The 23,035-nt window shown below is 40.3% G+C and overlaps 1 protein-coding gene across 17 annotated transcripts in view; it reads right to left on the bottom strand.

Moving 5' to 3' along the window:
• Nucleotides 1-23,035, bottom strand: part of LOC118113315 (focal adhesion kinase 1) — a 60,797-nt gene that overhangs the window by 14,537 nt on the left and 23,225 nt on the right. For 5 of the 17 annotated variants that reach the window (XM_035162877.2, XM_035162872.2, XM_035162873.2 and 2 more), the window contains 22 exons: nucleotides 20,553-20,640; nucleotides 20,168-20,247; nucleotides 19,973-20,035; nucleotides 19,795-19,849; nucleotides 19,282-19,422; nucleotides 18,707-18,784; nucleotides 17,913-18,020; nucleotides 17,113-17,230; nucleotides 16,667-16,697; nucleotides 16,183-16,253; nucleotides 15,802-15,819; nucleotides 15,125-15,181; nucleotides 13,628-13,648; nucleotides 11,972-12,069; nucleotides 11,388-11,472; nucleotides 11,164-11,264; nucleotides 10,511-10,626; nucleotides 10,067-10,167; nucleotides 9,865-9,954; nucleotides 9,528-9,732; nucleotides 3,164-3,275; nucleotides 986-1,849 (listed from right to left, as the gene is read on the bottom strand). In XM_035162877.2, the coding sequence (XP_035018768.2) occupies nucleotides 986-1,849; nucleotides 3,164-3,275; nucleotides 9,528-9,732; nucleotides 9,865-9,954; nucleotides 10,067-10,167; nucleotides 10,511-10,626; nucleotides 11,164-11,264; nucleotides 11,388-11,472; nucleotides 11,972-12,069; nucleotides 13,628-13,648; nucleotides 15,125-15,181; nucleotides 15,802-15,819; nucleotides 16,183-16,253; nucleotides 16,667-16,697; nucleotides 17,113-17,230; nucleotides 17,913-18,020; nucleotides 18,707-18,784; nucleotides 19,282-19,422; nucleotides 19,795-19,849; nucleotides 19,973-20,035; nucleotides 20,168-20,247; nucleotides 20,553-20,640 (2,701 nt within the window). Of the gene's footprint in view, nucleotides 1-985; nucleotides 1,850-3,163; nucleotides 3,276-4,559; nucleotides 4,810-5,255; nucleotides 5,348-9,527; nucleotides 9,733-9,864; nucleotides 9,955-10,066; nucleotides 10,168-10,510; nucleotides 10,627-11,163; nucleotides 11,265-11,387; nucleotides 11,473-11,971; nucleotides 12,070-13,627; nucleotides 13,649-15,124; nucleotides 15,182-15,801; nucleotides 15,820-16,182; nucleotides 16,254-16,666; nucleotides 16,698-17,112; nucleotides 17,231-17,912; nucleotides 18,021-18,706; nucleotides 18,785-19,281; nucleotides 19,423-19,794; nucleotides 19,850-19,972; nucleotides 20,036-20,167; nucleotides 20,248-20,552; nucleotides 20,641-23,035 lie in introns of those variants that run through there. The other 12 variants (XM_035162889.2, XM_035162879.2, XM_035162888.2 and 9 more) reach the window with 9 other exon arrangements.

Below are 23,035 nucleotides of genomic sequence, written 5' to 3'. Positions count from 1 at the left end.
GGTCAAGGGGAAAGAGAGCCTACCCTGTGTAAACACGCTCACGTAGAGACTATTCATAGAAACAAACAAAAGCTTCATGCATTCTTCTGAGCTCCAGGTGTGTATAAAAATAACGTGGCAGAATTCAATACAAAAGGCAGATCCTTAGTATGACAGAGGTTTAAAGTCTTTCCTCTTGGACATGAATGGGACCAGGAGGTGGCGAGTTGCTGCATTGCAGCCTAAGTTCTGGACTTTGGGTTCCACCTGGTGTAAAAAAAGATGTTAACATCCATTTTGAGCTGATTCGTTGTCATTAAAACACCAGTGATGTTTAGCTGACCACTAGAGGTTTTGTTGTCAATATTGTGACTGTTCTTTTCTGCTTATCCATGAAATACAGCATTTAGGCTCCAAGTGTGTGAGGTGAGTCAGAGTCGGAATTAGGGTTTTGCACAGGCATCCGGCACAGGCTAGAAATAGGCTACAATAATCCCAGGACACATCAACACAAGGCCTGACATAGACAAACAGCAATACATGTAACCACATTCAATCACAGCTGAGGACGTTCTGACCGCACGTCCTTCACGTTGTAAAGCACATGCCACCAGGATAAGCACAAACATGCTGAATGCAGTTACTGGCATCGACATCACTGCACTTATTTCTAATCGATGACTCACAGCCTTAACTGAGTTCAGTCAGAGGTGGTGACGATTAAAGTTGTACGTCAAAAATGTTTGCAACATTTTGGTTGTGGCTTTTTTGAGGGTTGGTACTGTGCCTTCAGTCGAAAACTGTTCAGTCGAAAAAAGGTTTCAGTTCCTCCGAAACGAAGCCTTTACCACAATCGAAATCATGTAATTTTCTTTTGAAATCCCCCTGGACATTTTGCAGAAGCTCCACTACCAAGAATGTTGCAACCTTCTTTGATGCGGACACACACAGGTTTGTTTCAGTTATTAAAAACAGACATTGTGCAGAGTAGCGTAACACCACCTGCCTTCAGAGATATGGACATGGGTCTTTCAGAGCAGGGGATGGAAAATGGCATGTGGGCAGTTACAGCGGGACTTGGTTTTCTACTGGGTGGATGAAGGTTAGTGGAGGGTAGAGTATAGGGAGTGAGGGGAGCAGCGGAGACCAGCGGGGGCCTCCCACATGACTGCACCGCATGGTGTTGGGCCTGGGGGTCAGAGTCAGGTTGGAGTGAGGTTCTGGGATTAGTTTGGCAGCCGTGGTGAAAGCTGGGTGGCAGCGGGGTTTTAAGATTAGAGTTTGACTTGGGATGGTTGTTTTGGAGGGTGAGGGGACAAACATCTGACAACCTGCGGGGCAGAGAGTTAATGTTAGGACTGGAGAGGGAGAGGAGCGGAGAGAAGTTCCTGGGATGGGAGTGGGAGATGTTTGACGCTGGCTGAGACGAACCGAGCAGGTGGCTGTTAGAAGAGGGGTTTATCTTGTGGGGGCAGCTGCCGTTGGACATGCTCTCTGAATTTGCGCGAGGTAGAGAACAGTGGTTTGTTTGAAACTGTTGCAACGAGCTCGGACAAGCTTTGGATTCGGGATTCAATCTAGTGTGGTGTGGAGAGAAAGAGCGATTGTACTGAGTGGTGTTTTGAAGGGGAGCCGGTATAAACTGTGGATTAGGAGAAGAGGAAAAGTGATGGGGAAATTGCAAAGAGGAGGGGTAGAGTGGAGGAGCGGGTGAGTGAGAGGAGGCGTAGGTAGATAAAGAATCAGGGTTTCCATGGTAAAGGGAAAGCTGGGAGGCAAAGTGCTGGTTTTGATGGCAATGGTGGTGAGAAGAAGGAGCAGAAAGACAATCCAGACTGAAGGTCGGCTGCAGGGAGGGACGACGGCTGGGCTGCGTACAGAAAGACAAAAGTAGAGGAGGGGGGAATGGAAATAAAAAAGTATCATAGAGGTAAGAGTTGACAGGTGAGAGAGACAGGGAGGGACAGACACAAAATGTGCACGACTATAACCAAAGCCATACAGACTGAGATGAAAAATAAAAGTAAATCCTGAACAACATTTAAATTTGTACTTATCGTCAAATTAATTAAAACATAGTGGAAACAAAGTTGAGTTTTGGGCAACTGCATCACTGACATCTTAAAAAAATCAAATCTCTTAATCTCAAAAGCTACTGTTCAGCACATATGGCTTTAGTTGTAACCAAAAGAAACAGGTAACAGATGCGAACAGCAGGGGCGTGGGGGGCAGTGAGTGTGGGTGAAGCAGCCAGCAGCTGGGGCAACAAGCTGTGAGGTGTGGGATGGTACTAGTGGAGGAGGAAGGGGTGGGGGTGGGGTTTACGGTCTTAGTAAAAAAAGAATTTAAAAATGATTGTCACATTTGTAAAAATGTGATTATAAAAGATGTCCACCTTGTTGAGAGGTTTTAAGGGAGCAAGTTACAAACAGGTCTTGTTCTTGATGTTTGATCATTTAAAAATTGCAGCATCACAACAAAAATATTCACTTGTCACATTTTGATTTCTCCAGAGTCTCGTCTGTGTGTGTGAGAATACAGCAGGAAAATGTCGGGAGAATTCACAGCAAGCCAGAGGGCGTGTTCATAAAGCTTCTAACACATGAAGGAGACAAAACTGAGAAAAAAACAAGAAGAATACAAATTTCTCTGGGGAAAAGGTGCCATACAGAAAGAAAATAAGATTAATTCGATTTCGGCAATCAGAGCCGTTGCCGGTGTTGATGCTCTGTAAACAAAAAACGTAATGTCTGTTGGAAAATGTATACACATCGTCCTGCTCACTGTATCCTCCACTGATGTTTCTGTTGTTGTGAACATGTCTGACCCCGGACAGTCTCCTGCTGTGTCCTTCATATGGGAAAGGCAAACTCCGGAAAATGTCCGAACACAATTGTCCGGACATTTTCCTGAGATCATGTCTAAAAACCGCTATGGTGAGAAAAACCCACTAGAATCATGACTTCAACATTGACTGAACTAAGGATGTCACCAGGGTCCAGCAGAATCCTAAATATACACGATGGCCACTTAAAATCAAAGTGTAATGCAGCAAACTCCACATGAAACCATATCTGAGCATCAAAAACTAAAGAATGCGAGACAGACTTTTTTTATTCCTGCAAACGGACAAAACAAACACAAATAGACACAGAGATACAATCTTGTGTGATGTATGTGTTACCTTTGGTGGTGCTTCCTCAGACCCTCCCGAGTCCCAAGACACAGTGACTTGTCTCCTCATCTCCATCCTGTTCCTCTCCTTCTGCTGGAGCTTCTCCTCCTCTAGGATAGTGCTGCAAATCAAGGTAAAAGAGGCTGTGAGACAAACAGGGTGCTGGTATGTTTGGTTTTTGTTCTGCGGAATTGTCGAGTATTTTACTCCGGCACTGGAGAGAGGCAAAGCGAAGGCTTGCATATAATAAATAAATAGGAAGGGTTGTCTCTGCCACAATCTCCATTACTAATGCAACAGTGAAGACATGACATTAAACACTATGGGCTGTTATTATTACACACCAAGCAGTGGTACACCATCTGCTGCTATAATGTGAATAAGCACTGAGATAAACCAGCTGAATTAGAATGTCTACAATATCCTGATATTAGAACATCTGCGAAATGTCCCTACAGTGTGGCTGTACTTGTTTTATAACATACTGTAAGACAGTATAATACCACTCAAAAATATGAGGTACACACTAGAGTGCGACTCTATATTTTGTATAAACACAACCCAGCCAGAGAGAAAACTAACCAAGCCTGACCCGAACCTGCAGGCATTCTTTTTTTTGTGTCCGAACCTGAGCCTGACGTGTGACAGAATCCAAAAGTGAATATCATTTCACCAATTCGACTCGTCAGGTTCCAATGGGTTCAGATGGGTTCCAAACAGTCCTGACTGGCTGAGGTCAGGTATCCACATGTGAGGGTCTTCCCAAACAGAATAACAAAATGTGTTTTCTATCTGCCGTTGCAGAGATAAAAGTTTCATGACACACAAACTGATGCATTCACTCGTACACAATGCCAAAACACAAAAAACAAATTCCATTTTGTTATGAAATGTCTTATTGCTCAGTCTCTTTCCACCACAATAGTCCATCTCTGAAAACCCATAATTCCCACCAGTGTTCAGATACAGTGAATTCTGCCAGCTACAGTAATAGATACAATTCAACAGCTGTGTCAGCAGCTTTGGCTTCAGATGCTTTATGAACTACACTTTGAATCTCTCCTCTTCGCAGTGGTGCTGAGATGGCCACTGTTGTATCGAGACATTTAGTTTAATTTCAACATTTACATCTTGAAAACAACTGAACTGGTCAAAGTAAACATTTCAGATTTTACTCTTCATTGTAAATTTACAGTAAGTACTGACATCAACTTTTTGCTGTGTCAGATAAAACTCTGACAACTACAACAGTAAATCTTTGGGTGATATTGCTTAAGAAATTAGCAAATTAAACTAAATCACTTGCAAACTAAGCAACGTCCCACAACTCAAACAAAGCATTTTTAGGACTCACGTAGCCAAAGATACTCAATTGAATTTACCTACTTAAATTACTCACACTGACCTGTTCCCTGAGGAAAACGGCTGCTAAACCAAAACCAGACTCCCAGAGGAACGAGCTGCTGCTCAAGAGTCGACGCTTCCACAAAACAGAAAAACTGAGTAGTCTCTCACACACACACACACACACACACTCACACGCACAAACATGTACACACGCACACACATAGCTCTCCTTTCCTCAACAAGGGTTAAAGCTATTTCTAGTAACATCATTATCCTCCTGTTCTGTTGTCCCCTGCTGTGTGTGTGTGTGTGTGTCCTTGCACCTGTCCTGGTCAGTCTCTCGTCACGTTTTGTCCTTTTCCATCACAACACAAATATTTTAAGGATAATATTTTTACACTGAAATAACCCTGACCCAATCCATAATATTTCAATAATTTACTCAGCCAGCTAAAAAAAAAATCATAAAACAAATTATATCTTATATTATACACAAATCATAACAATCCCCCGTATTTAATTTCAAGCTTAAATTATTAGGTTAGAAACACAATTTTAAACTTTCATTATAGTTTAAAAATATTTCCCTATACCTTGTGAAAAAGAAATCCTGTAATTGTGTTTCTCATTTCTTCTAATCAAAATCATACTAACCCTGTGAATTAAACATAAACACAATAGCAGCATTAAATCTAACAATGGTTTGTACCTGCGTGTAAAGGCCATGGCCTTGTTTGAAAAAGCAATTACAAACCAGTCCAAATGGGATCAGTCCTCGATGAATCTGCCTCGGATGAATCTGCCTCGGAGATTAACAGTAAATGACACAATGTGTATGTATGCATGTGTGATGATGATGACAACACCAGCACCTAGCAACATTAACACTAACTGTCTCCTCCCCCATCTACACTACGACACAACCTGGAATAACACGGCCTGCTTGGTTTATTGACTCAGGCTGAGGCTGACTGCACAATCTTGGGCTTTTCAGCTCCACCCTGCTTCACTCTCACGTACTCCTCACCTGTTAGCTGCCCGCTACAACCGCTACCGGCGACCACTGAGCAGTGAAATGAGATGGAAACTAGCTGCTGGCTTCTCTCACCCCTTCTCTCTTGCATTTAAAAAAAGGGATGCAACATTTGAACGATACATTAGCTGATATGAATTCAATTATTAATTTGTTTTGCATGTCAAAATGTAGCAGTCTATACAGCCAAACAGAGGCCGGCTTTAAATCAGACTGAAAATCATGCAATTAGGCATCCACCCTGCTGAAGTGCTCTTATGCAAGACATTGAATTGTTAATCAATTATTCTTGTTAAAAGATAAATGATTCCCTCTTTGTTTGAACAACTCACTGCAGCAGTAAGGAAACATTATCTGTAAAAACACTTGAATTATTCATTGAACCCTTTTGTCATTATTGGTGACATGTAAATTAGCACTTATGGTTGATGGTGATGTATCGCTTAGCAACCTGTATTGGTAACAATCAAAGAAACCAGTAACTGTTTCAATGTACATATGGGCATGTGAATATTATTTTAAGACTGAATTGATTAAAAACAAAAGACCCACTCTTTAAGTAGGACATGCATGCCTCAGAAGAGGGTAGGCGAGCAATCAATGATGAGTTTTGTTGCAGATACATACGACATGGCTCCTCAAAAACAGCTCTGGCACTGGCATCCACTGAATGCAGCGCACTCGTCCACACAAATAAACCATTAATTTTACTAGAGGCTAATAAAGTTTAGAAAATCCTTAATGAGACAGAAGTGACCATACTTTACCTTAAAAAAAAAAAGGCCTGTCCGAGAGCACAGCAATATTTCCAGTCGAGCCCTTTTAGAAGAACATCCTCTTAGCCGCTAAAATGCTGATGATGGGCCAGCAGCACTCAGCACTAATACTCCATATGAATAACTGGGTCCCAGCAACACTCAACACAGATAAAACCTACTCCTCTTGGCAGGACGATGCAATTATTTACTTCACTAACTGCAGTACATCACCACGCAGACTTCACTATGAGGCTAATAAGATCTGAGGATTGGAAACCTTGGTCAGCGAGCTTTGACCATGGAAGTACAGCGCTAAACTAGTTCTGCTCGTCTTTTTCCTTCCTTCTTACATTCTCTCTCTCTCTCTCTCTCTCTCTCTCTCTCTCCCTCTCTGTTGGAAAGCTGTAGCTCCTGGCAGCTGCCCACTGTGTAAACACACACACACACACATATATACACACATACACACATGTTGGTCTGCCGTCTAGGAAAACTGCATTAGTAGCTGAGAGCTGCATATTTGGCAGGAGAGACCTATAATTGATATTATGATATATAAGCCAGCCAGACCCAAAGTACACCAAACTGCAGAACCTTATATGGCATGAGTTTCTCCTATTAATAACCAGTGACCACAGTGGACATGGTCAATATTGACTTGGTTTCCAAGACACTGGATGGGGCACATGAGGGGTTCCTCGCTATTTCTTCATGCCAAGGCTTCATAGTCAATTACAATAGAATAAATGTCAGCTTAGCACCCAAACGCAGTTCCCATGTGCTTTTCCACACTGGGTTTTCAGCCCATTAAAACATACGACCGCAAACATACTGTACATGTGTCAGATGAGTGGACCTCCGTGATTTGGAGGCCTCTAACTCTTCTGGAACCAAAGAAAGAAAGTGAGACGCAGGAGGACACAGGGGAAAAGGTGAAAGAGTTCAGGATTCAAAAGACAAGCGATGGAGTAGAAGAGGGTTGGCAGTAGAGGAGCAGAATTAGGGGGAGAGAGAGAGAGAGAGAGAGAGAGAGAGAGAGAGAGGGGAAAGCTGACCTCGAGAAAATTGGAAGAGGTATCGTGTTGGAATTTAAGGTGTGAGTCATGCTGGTTTTAAGCGAACTCGTAAAACCACGGGAGGTAAATATGCACTTTTTATTTTCCCGTTTCTGTGAGCGTAAGAGAGAGAGAACAAAGCGGAGAGAGAATGTGCATGTTGAAGGAAACAATTATGGCATCTTGGTGTGCTCCTGAAACCTGCGTTTTTCTACTGGTGTATGTGAGTGTGTGTGTATAAAACTGCTTCAAGCTTTAGCTCTAATGATGTGAACTAATCTACAACTTTACATGCAGTAAATTATATCTAGTTTTCTCCAGGTTAATTAAGTTTTGAATGATAAGCAATCGCACTGCATGAAAACATTCATTTCAACTCTTCATGATATCCTGTAAGTTAGTATATACATAATACATCATCTTTTGAGGTTGATGCACATACAGTATAATGCAAAACTCTTTTACTAGAACACAAAGTTTGATGTACAACTCATGTAAAACCTCTTTAACGATTCAGTGTAATGAGCCGTTGACCAGTTGCGCTTTTACAGCAGCAGTCTAAAACTCACACTCTAGTTCTTTCATCGCCACCACTCCTGCTTTTATAATCTATTTCACCATCATAGATAGTGAGGAAACATCACTTCCCAAACACTACAGGTCTGTGCATGCCTGAATGATTAAGAATTGTTGTATCATGGTGGCTGAGGAAAGCTCTACCCCTCCTGTACACCTTCTTATCCTGTACACTGTATAACAATAAAAAAGAGAAAATGTCAATGGGCCTCATTGTAAAAAGAAATATGTTCCACTCTTGTTTTACTATGTCTTCGAGACATTTGAGTATTACTTTACTTATTTTAGTTGAGCTGGTGGTGAGAAGGGGGATCCCTTAATCTCTGTTCTAACAGGAATCCTGTTTCTGTGACACAAGGGCAGATTGAATGGTCTTATCAAGCATCACCATGCAGGAACAGATCTTACACAGCAACATTTAGTTCGTTGGTGTTCCTCTTTTTGTGCATGGGTGTTGTGGAAAATTATAATCAGAGTGCTGGTTATGTTACCCTGGCAGTAAGGATCCTATGATTAGCATTAATTATAATCACATACTGTAGCCTTTCACTAGCAAGACATAAATCACAAGCCAGTTTTATGGAGTTAATGACTTTCTTTTAATAAATGATTTATTGTCTCGTCTAGTTTCATTACATGACTAATGAATAGGTTGGTTTGTTCCTGTTGAATGGACATATCATAGTGACGCATTATTCTGGGGCTTACGCAGCAGGTCTACCTACAGCGTTGTCTAGCTCCTACTTATCTGATTGCAACATGCCCGGGACTCTTGAAAGATAAGATGCCTGCAAATCTGTCTCCAGGCAAAGCTGCTAACAAGACAGTGATGTATCATTTAAGGAAGCAAGGCATGTTTCATTTAATCCATCTCTGTCATCATCAAATTTGTGTTACTATGCCAACAGTAATGCCATTAGACCAAACTGGAGTTACAGAGCAGTCTTTTAAAGGTTCAGTGTGTAGAATTTAGTGACATCTAGTGGTGAAGTTGCATGTTACAGCTGAACACCCCTCAACTCACCCTCCCCTTTCAAACATGAAAGAGAACCTGTGGTAGCCTTCAGTTGTCATAAAAACAGACTGAAATACCATCTGCTTCTGTTATACCCATCTTTAACGGTTCACTCTGGTCTGGTGTCAAACCAGCAAACACACACAAAGACACAACAAAGACATTTCTTGAATTTAAAAAGGTGTAGAATCTGCTGTCGCTCTGTCTGCTCTACCTATGTCACATCAATACAGACTGACAGTGACACCTGCTGTTAGAGAGGTGCTAGAAAATTGTTTCAAATCGAGTCAAATCTCCAATCTCATAAAAGAGTCAAAGTAAATTTCTTTATCTCTAACTGCATAACACATTTACTGCAAAATCGAGAAAGGCTGCATTAGAGAGTTTATTTATTGAGAGGCTGTCTAAGTAAAGGCAATCATTTAGAAATGTTCAGTTTATGAGTAAATGTAATTAAACTAATGTGGTAAATGCACCAAGTGGATCTTTTCTCCCACAAGTCAAATTGATCTTTGTGCTACTTTCACTCGATGTATTCGTACCAAAGCCAAGACGTTAAAAAAAAGAGACGCACAAACATATTTAGTACCTGAGTTGTGTTTTGAGTTCAGTGAAGCGCGGCCTCTTGCTCGGATCATAAGACCAGCACTTTGTCATCAAGCTGTACAGAGTAGGAGGGCACTGAGGGGGCATCGCTAGCCGCTCGCCGTTCTCTATCCTGCCAATGACGTCGTTGTTCTTCACACCCTGGAAAGGCTTTATGCCGTACATTAGAATCTCCCACATACAGACGCCTACGGAAAGACAGAAAAACATAACAATAATAATGAAACCACCTATTGAAGCAGAAACAGGTGATGAAGTGAAAACATATTGTTACAGGACAAAACGGACACAGAAAGAAAGCAACGAGGGCTTTAACTCACCAAACATCCAGACGTCGCTGGCTGTGGTAAAGCGTCTGAAGTTAATAGATTCTGGAGCCATCCATTTAATGGGCAGTTTACCTTTAGATGCTGGAAAACAGGATTCAGAAGAACTTTGTTACACGGATCAGTTCAGGTCATATGATTCCACTTAGAGTGTGCTTGTATGGGTAACCTGTGTCTATGGAGGTATTACTGTTACCTTTGTAATAAGAGCTATCTTCCATGTATCGCGACAGACCAAAGTCTCCCAGCTTCACACAGTCGACTGTAGACACCAACACGTTCCGGGCTGCAATGTCCCTAAAGACGACAGAACCAGTGTTAGAGGAAGTAATATACATTTTTGAGAAGGACAGAAATTGTACAGCTCCTACCAATAGGTGGCAACACCTGCCTCGGGTTATTTACTATAAAACAAGAATTTCACATCCAACTACTTTATTTCATTATAAATTACTATTTTGAAAAAAATTAACTGTCAATAATTTGGTCAGATCAACCATTCTATGAAAGATCCATGTAATGATACAATGCTCTGGGCATAAACTAAAATCTGAAAACTACAACTTGGCCCAATGCTTGTATTTGGAACAACAATTTAATAATGTACTAACATTCTGGTGTTCTGTGGTTTCTTATCTACCTGTGTACAAAGCGTTTGCTCTCCAGATAGGCCAGCGCTGTGCTGAGCTGGTGGGAGTAAAGGATGAGAGTGGCCAGGTCTAAACTGTACTTCCTCACCTGGAGAAATGAGCGCAACTATAGAGAACAGAGAGAGAGAGAAATAAAATGTTAGGAGAGAGTAACAGCTATTCAAAACACACAAAGAGACTGGAGAGATAAAGCATGAAACAAACAAGCAGTGAATAGAGACTTAATGAGTGAGACAAAGAGAAACTGAGATCGAGTGGTAGGAGAGAGAGACGAACACCGTGTGAAAACAATAACAGCCAATTAAACACTTCAATAAACAAACTGAGCCACAGCTACAAAGAAAAAGAAACATCTGAGGAGAAATTAGTGGGAAAATGACAACAAATTTCAATAATACCTAAATATAAAAATGTTGCTTTTCTGCTGGATTTTTGTCTTCACAGATTCAGAGAAAAATGTGAGGGAAAATCTAAGATGAGCTATTGGTTATGTACCATAGACAATCCTACTCATTTAAAAAGCTAAAAGGTTAAATTTTTTTTTAACAATTATTGAATAAAAACGTGCTCTATGTTTCATGTAAGCCTACAGACCAATTAAATACAAGATAGATACTTCTACGAAATCATATTAGTCTCCTACCTCTCCGAGTGTACAGAGCTCCATGATGATCCAAACTGGATTTTCTGTGATTACTCCCATCAGCTTCACAATGTTCGGATGATCAAACTGACGCATGGTCACTGCAGGAAGGAGGGAAGGTCAGTTCACAACTTTAGACTAAAGAATCTATTCTGCAAACTGATGCTGAGGATGAGTAACTACTCGCAGGCAATGTGACAAATGCATCCACATGAGGAACTTACGTGCTTCTTGGAGAAACTTTTCCCTGACGCTGTCTGAGGTTGAGTTCTTACACGTCTTCACTGCCACAGAAAGAGCCGGGTTCTCCTGCAAGACACGTATATGCCAAACAAAACATTATTAGCATCACGACAGAAACATCTTTATTCAGCATATTCACCGTCTGCTCATAGCTCAATAGAAAATAAGAAACTCAAAATTTAAGATCTTATGTGGCCAAAAAATTACCTTTGACCTTTAAATAGTGGCCTATTAAAATATACTAAGATTAGCATATTCCTTTTGTTCGCCTATAGAAATCAAAAGATAACAGTTGTAATATATAATGGAGTGGTGAGCCCATCCCTTCATTTTTATTACAACCATATGTGATGTTAGTGTGATTCAAATTTAATTTTGGCTTAGACTTTAAAGGGAGAGTGAAATTTTATGTATTTATTAGATTGTTTTAATCTAAATGAATAGCTACTGATATCAAAAGCTATTTTACTGTCTTCAACACAATAAGTGGTGGCCCTCTATGCAAGAACGATGACAAATTGTTTAACAGACTATGAGACAGAGAACATGAGACCACTGTACATACCGGGCTGATGTAGACTCCCTGGTGGACGTCTCCAAACTGACCTTCACCTATGCAGCGTCCCAGCTCAATACGATCCCGCTGAATCTCATAGTCCCGTGCTAGATAGACAATGAAGACGAACATGAATGCACACAGATACAGACGCACAATGAGAACAAACAGAGAACACCTTCATATTAAACACACACGTTCACTTTTCAGTCAGGCATCTACCAAGCTTGTCAGAGTGATTCACACTGTGCAGGTTTGTTCTGTTCTCCCAGAGACTTATTCTGGGAATTATCAGAATTATTATTATTTTTTATTTTTTTAAAGATGCTCCTTTCTGAACATTTCAGACCTGACAACACAGTGAGGAACAAATTCCTTAATTTCATGTGTATGTGAACATTTTGTATAATTTTGTATCATAAAACTATCTCAAGTTTTGGGATGAATCATAATAATCTACCTCTCGACTCTGACAATCTTGGCTTCACAGCAATCCGCATGGCTCAGTGTCAACAGCATGCAACAAGATCATCAAACCACAGCCAGACATGCCAAGTAACAGACAAACAACAGCCAGTAACACCAAATGTATATATGAACATGAACTTCTATAGTAATTCAAATGTAATACGGATAAAGTCAGGTTGATTGTATAGGGGTGAAAGATAACTGGAGATAATGATGAAATCTCACAGGCTGTAATGGGACAGATTTTTACATTTGCTTGGTCCAAAAGCAAATTTGTTACTGTAGTCAGTAAATTTTTGTAACTGAAATCTTGATATCTCAATTGTGTGAGATATTGGCTGTTGAGAGGCTGGTGGTTTGCTCTGCCTGTGAGGTACGACACTGTTGACCTGACTTTGTCCATGTAATCAACATATGAATAAACCATACATGTCAGTTTACATTTAGAAAACCTCATGTTTCTCTTTTAGAATGACCACTGTTGTAAAATGTCCAGCACATGTGTAAATTTAGAGGCAATGATCTCAATAAGATCTCTGGTACTAAATTTGGAAATGGGCAGAAACATAGAGTGACAAAAACAGTGGGCCGGGATTAAAGCTCAGCCTCTAAATGTCACCGTTGTAACCTGATGTTTAAAAAGTCAAACACTACAGTTAAACTATAATTAAAGGAAGGAGTGAGACTACCTTGTTTGTCAAGTGGATGTGTATGTGTATGTGTGTTTCTATTTGAACCCTTTATTTCACTGCACTTCCTCCTTAAGGCTAAATTTGTAAATAGAAACATGCACTGTAAACTTGCCTGTTTTTACTATGAATCTGTGTTTTGTGTACTGCGGATTGCTGATGTTACTTTTGCTTTTTTTATACTTTTTTCATCAATCTATATACGGAAACAATTTCTTCCCCATTTTTTCCCCCTTAAACATTTTAAATATACAACAAGATCGAAGTCCAACAACCAGGTCTCAGTTCTGACGGTACAACTAGTTTGTCAAAACCTGACAGCACATCAAACATCAACATAGAAAAAGGGGGGGAGGGAAATCAACGGGGTACAAATACAGATATAAATTCTGAATTTTATTTTCCAGTCGCAAGCAAAAGTATAACAAAAAAAAAAAGGATCACAACAGCCAACAACTGAAAGAGCCATCACAATGAAACCATAGTTATGGCACGTTCCAATCTTTACCTTGATCTAGTCCATAGTATTCTGGGAAAATGGGTTAGTGATAGGAGACAGAAATAACTAGCTGTGAGTACAGACAGCCATAGAATATCACTGTAGTCTCTATTAGTTATTCCAACGTTACTAAAACAATTTCCATTACTGTTAGTGAGTCAGTGATGCAGTGTGTTGAATTTAATGTAGATCCCCCCCCGAAAATCTGGATCTAGTGAATTTAATGTGGTTTCATAATGGGGCTGTTGGGCCTTGGTGGAGATATACACTCCCTGAGTACCCTTACAGTCTATCTATCTAACTGCTTGGCAACCTGCTATGTAACAAAAACAAAAATATTCTAGACATGAACAACTAAATCTGACCTCTGCTGGCTTATTTAAACTGTGTGTCAGTGCAATGTTCTAACTAGATAATATGTCAAGATTCATTTAGAAATCAGAGAAAGTCATGTAACGTGTTTAACAGACCAGTAAATAACATGGATACAGTCATGATCTTTGTTACTAATCATTTACTGTGAATGAAGCTCACTATGTGTGTGCTGCTTGACTCTTGTTTTCTCTGCACAGCTTACACAGCTCAATCCACAGGAATAAAATGAAAGCTGTAATTCATGAATGGTCAAAAAGCAAAGCCACGCAGGGATTTGGTTGCATTAAACAAAATTATTTTGAGGCAGTTTAAATTAAAGTAGTTCATTTCCTAACAGCACAGCAAGTTATTCACATTTACCCAGCCGCATTCCACGCTCAAGCTGAGGGGGATATCATCCATATTCACTGCTTCTAAATGTTGCCTATGTAGCATCACCACCTAAGTATTGTAGTGAATATGAACAACAGGCCTAAACCTGGTGAACAGGCACTACACAGCAACAGCCACAGCACAGCAGGCCCTCATATCACTCAAATCAAATTTTAAGGTAATAATGCAGAGTAATGTTTTATCAGAAAGAGTGGACAGATATTTGAAGGCCAGAGAAACCTCGACACAGATACCTCAAACTGAACTAACAGCACATTGTTAGATTGAACAAATATGGGGAAGTGCTCTGTAATATCGTGGTAAGACGATGTGTAAATACAGTATGAGGAAGCTGTGATTCTCCTTAAATCTTGTCACAACTCACACAGTTAAATATAGCTTTCCTGCCCAATAATACACACGTAATACGTGGTTCAAGTGGCTTCCCCTTTTATGTGAGATTGCTGCATGTGACCTCGGAAAATATAGATTCACTGAAGCATCAGTCACGCTGTTATCAACCCATCTGAAAATAATTATATTATATATACGGTTTTGGGAAAGCAATATTAACCCCCAACACAAATATAATCAAGATAAGATCAAGGCAAACTCAAACACTTTAAAATTGGTTTGTGATAGTCTCTTCACTCTGATCTAAACCCATCATATAAATAATCATACAACACCACCACACGTTAATTTCTTCTTCACCCCACTGACTCCCACACTTATGCCAGCATGTGCATGTCCACTTACTTGAAGGCATGGTGTAGGTGTCCTCCTCGTCTATGATCTCAGCATAGTCGTCCGTTTCTGCAGAGAAGAGTCGACAGCAAGATCAGATCTACAACTCACACTGTGATGTGACAAGCAGAGACCCGTGGACAGCATTCACATTGAACTAGCTCAACACAAAACAAAGTACAATTTCTGTCATCAATACAAAAGGATTTGTATCACCGGGATCTATTTCTGTAGTTATATTCCTCGTCCCTACTTCCACCTCCTCCCAAATTACACACAATGTGCAGCTCAATAAGTTCAGTGAACACCCGTTCACGCACAAATAGCAACAGAAACACAACATTGTCAGACAATAAGTACCTTTCCAAAAGCCTGTCACCATACCTGACTCCAGACACATGCACAACAATTAATATGCTCATGGACTATTGAACTGCTAACAACAATGCAACGAGAGAGAGAGAGAGAGAGAGAGAGAGAGAGAGAGAGAGAGAGAGAGAGAGAGAGATGAGGAAAGGGGAGGGGTGGAAAGTTTATTCTTTCCAGAGAAACAAGCTGGAGAAAAACAGGTTGAGTCATGGATAAGGCAGAAACTGTTCCATGCAGATTGTTCTTACATACACATTAAATCTAGACATAGAGCAGGAATTATATTGTGTTTCTAGTTTAAGAGAAAGTATGTTGTTTACCATCGCCACTAGTTTGACCTGCACATGCAGCAAGAAGAAGGAAAGGGAGAGAAGTGTTAGTTTTAATTTTATAAATTAAATGTTATGAGATGTGTTTCTTATTTTCATTTAATTCTGTGTAGCTGGGAGTTTATCAGAGGTTAGTAGACAGTGTGACTAAAGCTCTCCATGGGGACATCTGGCGAGACAAGGGCTCTTCACTCCACACACAGATTAGGCTTTATAAGGGAAATAGGGTGTGCACACATAATCTATGGTCCCTTTATCTCACTCTTAGCAGTCACTGTCATTCATGACATTTCGAGCGGCGGACAGAGCAGAGGCGAACCGACAGAGGAGAGAGAGACAAACAGGCAAAGAAAGCGAGACATGGATTTATACCTGAGACGCAAACAGCTCTGGTCCGTACTCCTTCCATCCGCTTTTCCATTCGCCTCTCATGATTTGAAACTCTGCAATAGAGATGAGAAAATTATTTTGGGCATTTGGTGACAGGTCTATGTATTCTGAACGCCCCTCCAGTCGCAGTTATGAAGATATCAGCGGAGCCAGAGTAATGAGGGATCCTCCCACTTCCTGTCATGTGTGCTGCTTCACAAAGTCAAAAGCTAAGACCACTAAAGTGTTTTTATATCTAAAGATGACAATTATATTATATGACAAAAGCTAAACATTTTATCGTAAAATAGGTGAAGTTTGAGATGGCGGCTTTATGGTTCAACATTGATATTCAGATCATAAAAAATAAATATAATAAGTGATAACGCTAAATAAAATCGCTCAAAAAACAGGAGGTGATCCGATGATGATTCCTTGTATTGACTCCATATAGTTAATTTGGTGTAAAATGAACCAGTTTACTTACTTGGGTATAGAAGGCAGAGCTCTGTCCCCCTCTGCAGACACAAAATGAAAACACGAATCAGGGAATAGAACCGACCGACTTCATGTTAGAGCTACAACATGATTCCAACAAACACTTTGCTGCCATAGTTATTTTTAGAGAAGCCCAACCAAACTCGTGCAGGTTATTCAAAGTGACAAGCATAAAGCCTCAACAGCCACAATCAGACCTGACTACTATTTGAAACATGGCTGAAAGTGATTTCAGTCCTGTGAACTATTTATAGTAGAAGGGAAAACATGTTTGGAAAAGTTGTTCTGTGCTTTAAGTTTCCATCTGAATAATACAAAATAATGTCTCAATAATCCCACACAACTGTCCCACTAAAGTACTGCAAAAGACCCCATAAAATCTATTTACTTTGGATCTGTAGCAAGCACCAAATACATGTAATAAGTGGATCCTACCTTTGTGGACTCTGACGATGAAGGAGTGAGTAGCTGAGGAGACAAGCCGACAGTATCCGTCAATCAAGTCAGCCATGTTTTCTGCTGTAGTCAGCAATGCCGTCGTGACTGTGAGAGGCTACACACACACACACACACACACACACAGAAGGATTAGTGTGAGTAGGGCAGGGAATTGCTACACACTGACACAATGAGAGCATTATTATTGATAACGTCTTCTAGCAGTGCACATACGTATACACACACTTTTACACATGCACAACCTACATAGATGCTCTCGCATGGATGCACACATGCTTTTTCTGGTACAAGCCTCCTGTGAACACACATTCTCAACAGACACACTCAGCCTGACACTCCAGTGCAGATGGCAAAACCCACCCTGATCCTTTCTATGTCCTTACATGTCTTTAAACTTAAGTTAATGTGGTACTTCCAAAAAGATATATCAGATTTGTTACACATGAAGAAAAATAATTCGATAAGAGCAGAAATTGCTAGAAATCTGATGGGCCTGATATCAGGGTGAGTCAAAAAAACAAAAAAACACAGTTTTGCCTCATTTTCATTTTAAAAATGTAGGAACTGTGTTACTGATGCACATGCTTCAAGTCCATTTGATTCAATAAATGAAGAGTTCTTTATCCTTTGTGATTTAAGTCTCATACAACATGAACTATTACTCCAAACTTAATATCCAAGCTCCAGCTGACAGAATGGTTTGCAAGGTGTGTGTGTGTGTGTGTGTGTGTGTGTGTGTGTGTGTGTGTGTGTGTGTGTGTGTGTATTGTTTTTACCTCTGGAGCTCCCGCTACGTTGAGCTGCAGCATGCCTTTCCTGTCCTTCTCTTCCAAGGAAGAGTACTGGATTGACTGAACCTGGGTGAAGTTAGCTAAGTGTGTGGGCTGCAGGGAAAAAGACAGATACAAAGAAATGTAAAAAAACACGTGTATGTAAACAATGCTGACTACAGAAGTAAATCATTTAACCCTGTGCGCTAGAAAACTTATGTTATCAAGAGGGAATTTGAATGTGTTCATAAAGACCGTCCAGGGCAAGCTCTTGTTCATTTTTCATGCAAAGATTAATTCATTTGATGAACCACGTCTTCGTTATTTCAGAATTTAATAACAAAATCTGTACACTGAAGGAATAGCTACACATGCAGGTGTTTCCTGTATTTTCAGTTGTCAATGCACTGAGCACCTCCTTCATGCAGCTGTGCACTTTTCATAATAAAGTCATCTGCTGATCAAACATCTGTCTTGTTCTAGCTTTACTGTCTGTTTTGTTACAAAACCTACGAGGCCGTCGGCATTTCAAGACTCATTTCACCTTAGCCAACTGTCTATCAAAGAGGCCAAATCAACCAGTAGAGGGCAGTATAGGTGATTAACGCCATGTCCTCTGAATGATCTTTAATAAAAAGCATGTTGTATACAGTCCTGATGAGGAAACTTTTGTGGAATGAAAGTGTGTGTGTGTGTGTGTGTGTGTGTGTGTGTGTGTGTGTGTGTGTGTGTGTGTGTGTGTGTGTGTGTGTGTGTGTGTGTGTGTGTGTGTGTGTGTGTGTGTGTGTGTGTTTATTCACCATTGAGCCCTTATCTGTGAGGTAGCTGATTCCTTCCTCTGGTCCGATAGCTAACTCTACTGATATTACCCAACTAGACTGGAGAGAGAGAGAGAGAGAGAGAAACACTGCATTAAAATAGATTTACAATAAAATATCATATTTAATCACATCATCTGCTTTATAAACTATACACAATAATGACTGTAATATAGATTCCATAAAGCAATTTAAACATTCTCATCTATTTTCAATATTACTTCTGAAATTAAAATCCATTCAGGACAGAGGATTATGTGCGTTCTGTAGATGACAGTGATAAAACATTGCTGTAGAGAATAACCACATACTGGTCCTTAGAATGAATGTGGAAAAATGCAAAAACTACAACTGCTAACCTCTCTTGTATGGTTCTGCAAGCCATATAAATTAAAGATGAAACCTCACTCTGCGTGTTTCCTACCCTGTGCATGTTAAACAGGCTCCAACCTCCCACGCCATGACTATGAATACATCTTACTGACAATGCATGAATGAACTGTTATCTGTTCATCTTCACATGCAACATCGTGTCTATGCATTAAATGTGGTCCTACCCCTAAAGCACATTTGAAGCACTCCTTGTCGAAGCGGTAGATGGGCGAGAGTATCTCAAAGAACTTGTGGATGCTCTGCTCATCGTTGAAGTTGGCGAACTGCTTGAAGGTTTGCTGGATCTGCTTACGGAGAGTCTTCGCCTAACGGAGAGAGGAGTGAGGGATTCAGTCTTTCTGCGAGAAAGTTGGTTCAGAGCCAAGAAAATGCACAACAGACAAGTGACGAGGCCCAGCGCGAGTGGCAACAGGAGCTTTAACTTAATTCAAGACAATCAGATAATCAGACATTCAGCCAGACATCCAGTCAGTCATCAAGCCGCTCTCCCTGCCAGTCAGCTGGTCGCTCAGTCAAAAAGCCATTAGAGCATCCAGCTGACTGAGCAGAACAAGGATTCCCTAAGACATTTCTGCCTCTGTCACTTCAGGCGATGGAACTTCAATGGGACACTTTGGCCACATAGGCTGATGAAACTTACTGAATCTGTTTCAGTTTTATAAGTGTTTTAACCTCACCTTGAGAGAGTCCAGCAGGCTTTTGGGGAAGAACCTTCTCAAACCAACATCTTTCCTAAAAAGGACAAACAGAATCGCAACATTTATCTTCGAGTAGTTGAAGTTTACCTTCAGATAAATCATTATAATACATTCAATGTAAATTAGAAGTAACATAATAAAAAATACAAATTCTTACTCTAGTAGTTCATAGTTTGATTTCTTATCCAAGGCGTTGCCTGGCATCTCTCTGAAGAACCTCCTGTATGATTTACACAGAGAAGGAAATATACATTTAACAACATTTTAATTTTATTCCAGACACTCTGGAAAACAGTTCTGTTGATTTTTCTCATTATTGTTGCATAAGAACGAATGTGTGCGTGTTTCTTACCTAATTTCCAAACATCCCAGTTTCAAGGCAACATCTTGATCCACACGATCAGCTATATGCTGCATATAATCACTCTTTACCTGGAGAAACACAGTGAAGCAGCCCAACATTACTAACACTGTTGAACAGATTAAATTTACTAATGCAATACATGTAGTGTTTGACAGTAGTGTCAGGTAAGAGCAGAGTGAATTGTCATCTTTTTATCCATCTGTTTAAAGATACGCCTTGACGAACATAAACGTGATGGAGGAGGTGACAGAGAAGATGAGGCAGGTTCAAGAAAATAATACACATCATTTAAACTAAATTTTACTTTTTCTATTTCACAAGGAGGACAGCTTTCTATCACCTATTTTTCTGTGATCCCACTGTGGTGTCTCACCTGGTGATAGAGGTAGTTGAGAGAGGGTTTGTCTTCACAGAAATGGCTAAGGTAACCTTTAGGAAGGTACCGTATCCGCAACTCATACCTGAGAATGACAGAGACAATCAGGAGTCAGGATAAATAACAGTAATGCACACACACACACACACACACACACACACACACACACACACACACACACACACACACACACACACACACACACACACACACACACACACACACACACACACACACACACACACACACACACACACACACACTGAAATAATCTGCAGCATCCAGATTCAATGCATGTCTGACGCATAGAAGGATCGTGCTTACTCATTCATGCAGCTGACGCATACACAAACCTCAACGCATATTAAGGCCTTGCTCTGGCCCAGTGTGAACTATAGAAGAGATGAAAGGCACGACAAGCTCAAATAAAAAAAAAACTGATCTCTGTGGTTTTTGGGAATATTATTTCTAACAGTGTATTTTATTGATTAACAAATTGCATTTACATTTTTAAACACTTTCCAATAGAAAATGTACTCAATATAGCTCAAATATTTGTGCCTCAACCTAGAACAACAGCGTGAAAACTGGCATGTTTAGACAAACAATACCCAGCAGCCTGTAACACAGAAGTTTGCTCTTTCACAGTGACAACACTGATCAGATCAATCCCACATCTTTTCAGAGATTATACATACATATCTGATATATATATGTTGTAAATCATCACAGGGAAGTTGTTTTTTGAGCAATGACACTGCTGTTTGCACTCTTTTGCAAAAAAGGCTAAAGTGAATGTCAGCGACCGCTGAGCATCCCTGCATCTGGTAGATTCTGTGTCAGAGTCACTTAGGCATGATGGCCGACTGCCAACAAAGGCGTTTGAAACCCGGTTTTAAAGTTTAAAGATTCCCTTTCTAATCACTATGTCAGTGTCTGGTGGCACAGTGAGACGTGGTTTTTATATTAAGCTGACAGTGAACTAACCGAATATGATACCATATAGGAAAAACGAAATTCCCACTGTTACACTTGCCAGTTAGCCGTGTCACAGACGTATTCAGATGTGTCATCCCTGTTTATGGTCACATATTATTTTATGACTGACATATTGCAGTGACTAGGGTTGAGAGAAATGGGTCAGGGGAGTAGTGAGCTCCAAGCTGCTGTGATGCTACAAGCCTGCAGTTAGATAACAAAAGAAATCAAGGTTGAGGACAAAATGAATAAAACATCCCTGTTCTATAATGAATGAACCAAAAAAAGCGGTGCAAGAAGAGGGAAAACGATGCAAGTTTGAGAGAAAAAAAGAGAACTGGATGAGAAGGGAAACAGATGCCAGATAGGGAAAAGAAGGATGGAGAGAAGGATCAAAGTGAAAAAGAGTGACTGCGAGCACGCAAGACAGAATAAGAGAGAGGGAGAGCATGCGAGGGAGTGAGAGAGGAGTGAGATAGAGTCAGTCCATCCCCTGGGCTACTGCTGCTGTTCTAACAATAGCTTGGCAACAGCAGAAGCTCCTGTGGGCTTGCAGCTCCGTCACCCTCGGAGGCAGAGCTGCAACAACTGGCAGTGCTGCTCTGCTGCATGTCAGTGGTGTGAACAACAGGTTCATTGTGAATACATTTCAATTTTAATGACTTTGGGTGTCACACATTGACTGCAGGACAATGGACTGAATTGTAAGAAAGCTGTTAACAATATCAGAGTAGTGTGGCAGAGCGCCAGCGCAGTGGGGCTGTAGGTTGAAAAAGGACAGAGCTGCTTTCAAATCCCGAGCAGCACAGAGAACCAATGAATGTTCTTTATTATAGAAGAGCAAATTAAATGTGTAGATTAAGGCGTGAGGAATTATAATAGGCAAACAAATAGCATCAACATAAACTACTCATTGCATGCAGGTCATGCACTTGTGTAATGAAGTCACCTTGACCAGGTGACTTTAGATTAATGCCATAATCCCTGTTGGCTATTATGTCCTCTATATTCAAATTTAGATATTAGATATGGATGAATGAGGAAACACATTATATACAGACTTGAATCTCAAGAAAAATGAAAAACAAGAGCCTTGGTAAAAGGAGGAAATTAAATATTAAATACTTGGTTGTTGTATTTATTGGTGCGTATATTCTGTGTGTTTCAAGTCTTATTGTCTATAAAATGGTTTCATTGGGACCATATTATATAGCTGTAACCTTGTAAAGGTATTAATATCATATGGTTGGTTGGCAGGTTAGTAGCTTGAAGCCTTGTAGCTTCTATACAGTCAAACAGGGAATTTGTAAAGATGACTTTATCGTAATGATCTGCCTCTTGTTCTCATCTGAGAAGAATCAAACATACTACGCCTGGTCTTTGGTACTAGAATACATTAAGGAAGGCGAGTGCCCTCCTGATTACCCTGAGGTATCGACCCACAGCTACCTGAGCTACAAACACATACAGAGGCATCATCAAGCATGAGTGTGTACTAATGG

This window comes from Hippoglossus stenolepis, chromosome 8 (genome assembly GCF_022539355.2).
Source record: "Hippoglossus stenolepis isolate QCI-W04-F060 chromosome 8, HSTE1.2, whole genome shotgun sequence".
Lineage (NCBI taxonomy): Eukaryota > Metazoa > Chordata > Actinopteri > Pleuronectiformes > Pleuronectidae > Hippoglossus > Hippoglossus stenolepis.
This window is presented reverse-complemented; position numbering and strand designations above follow the sequence as displayed.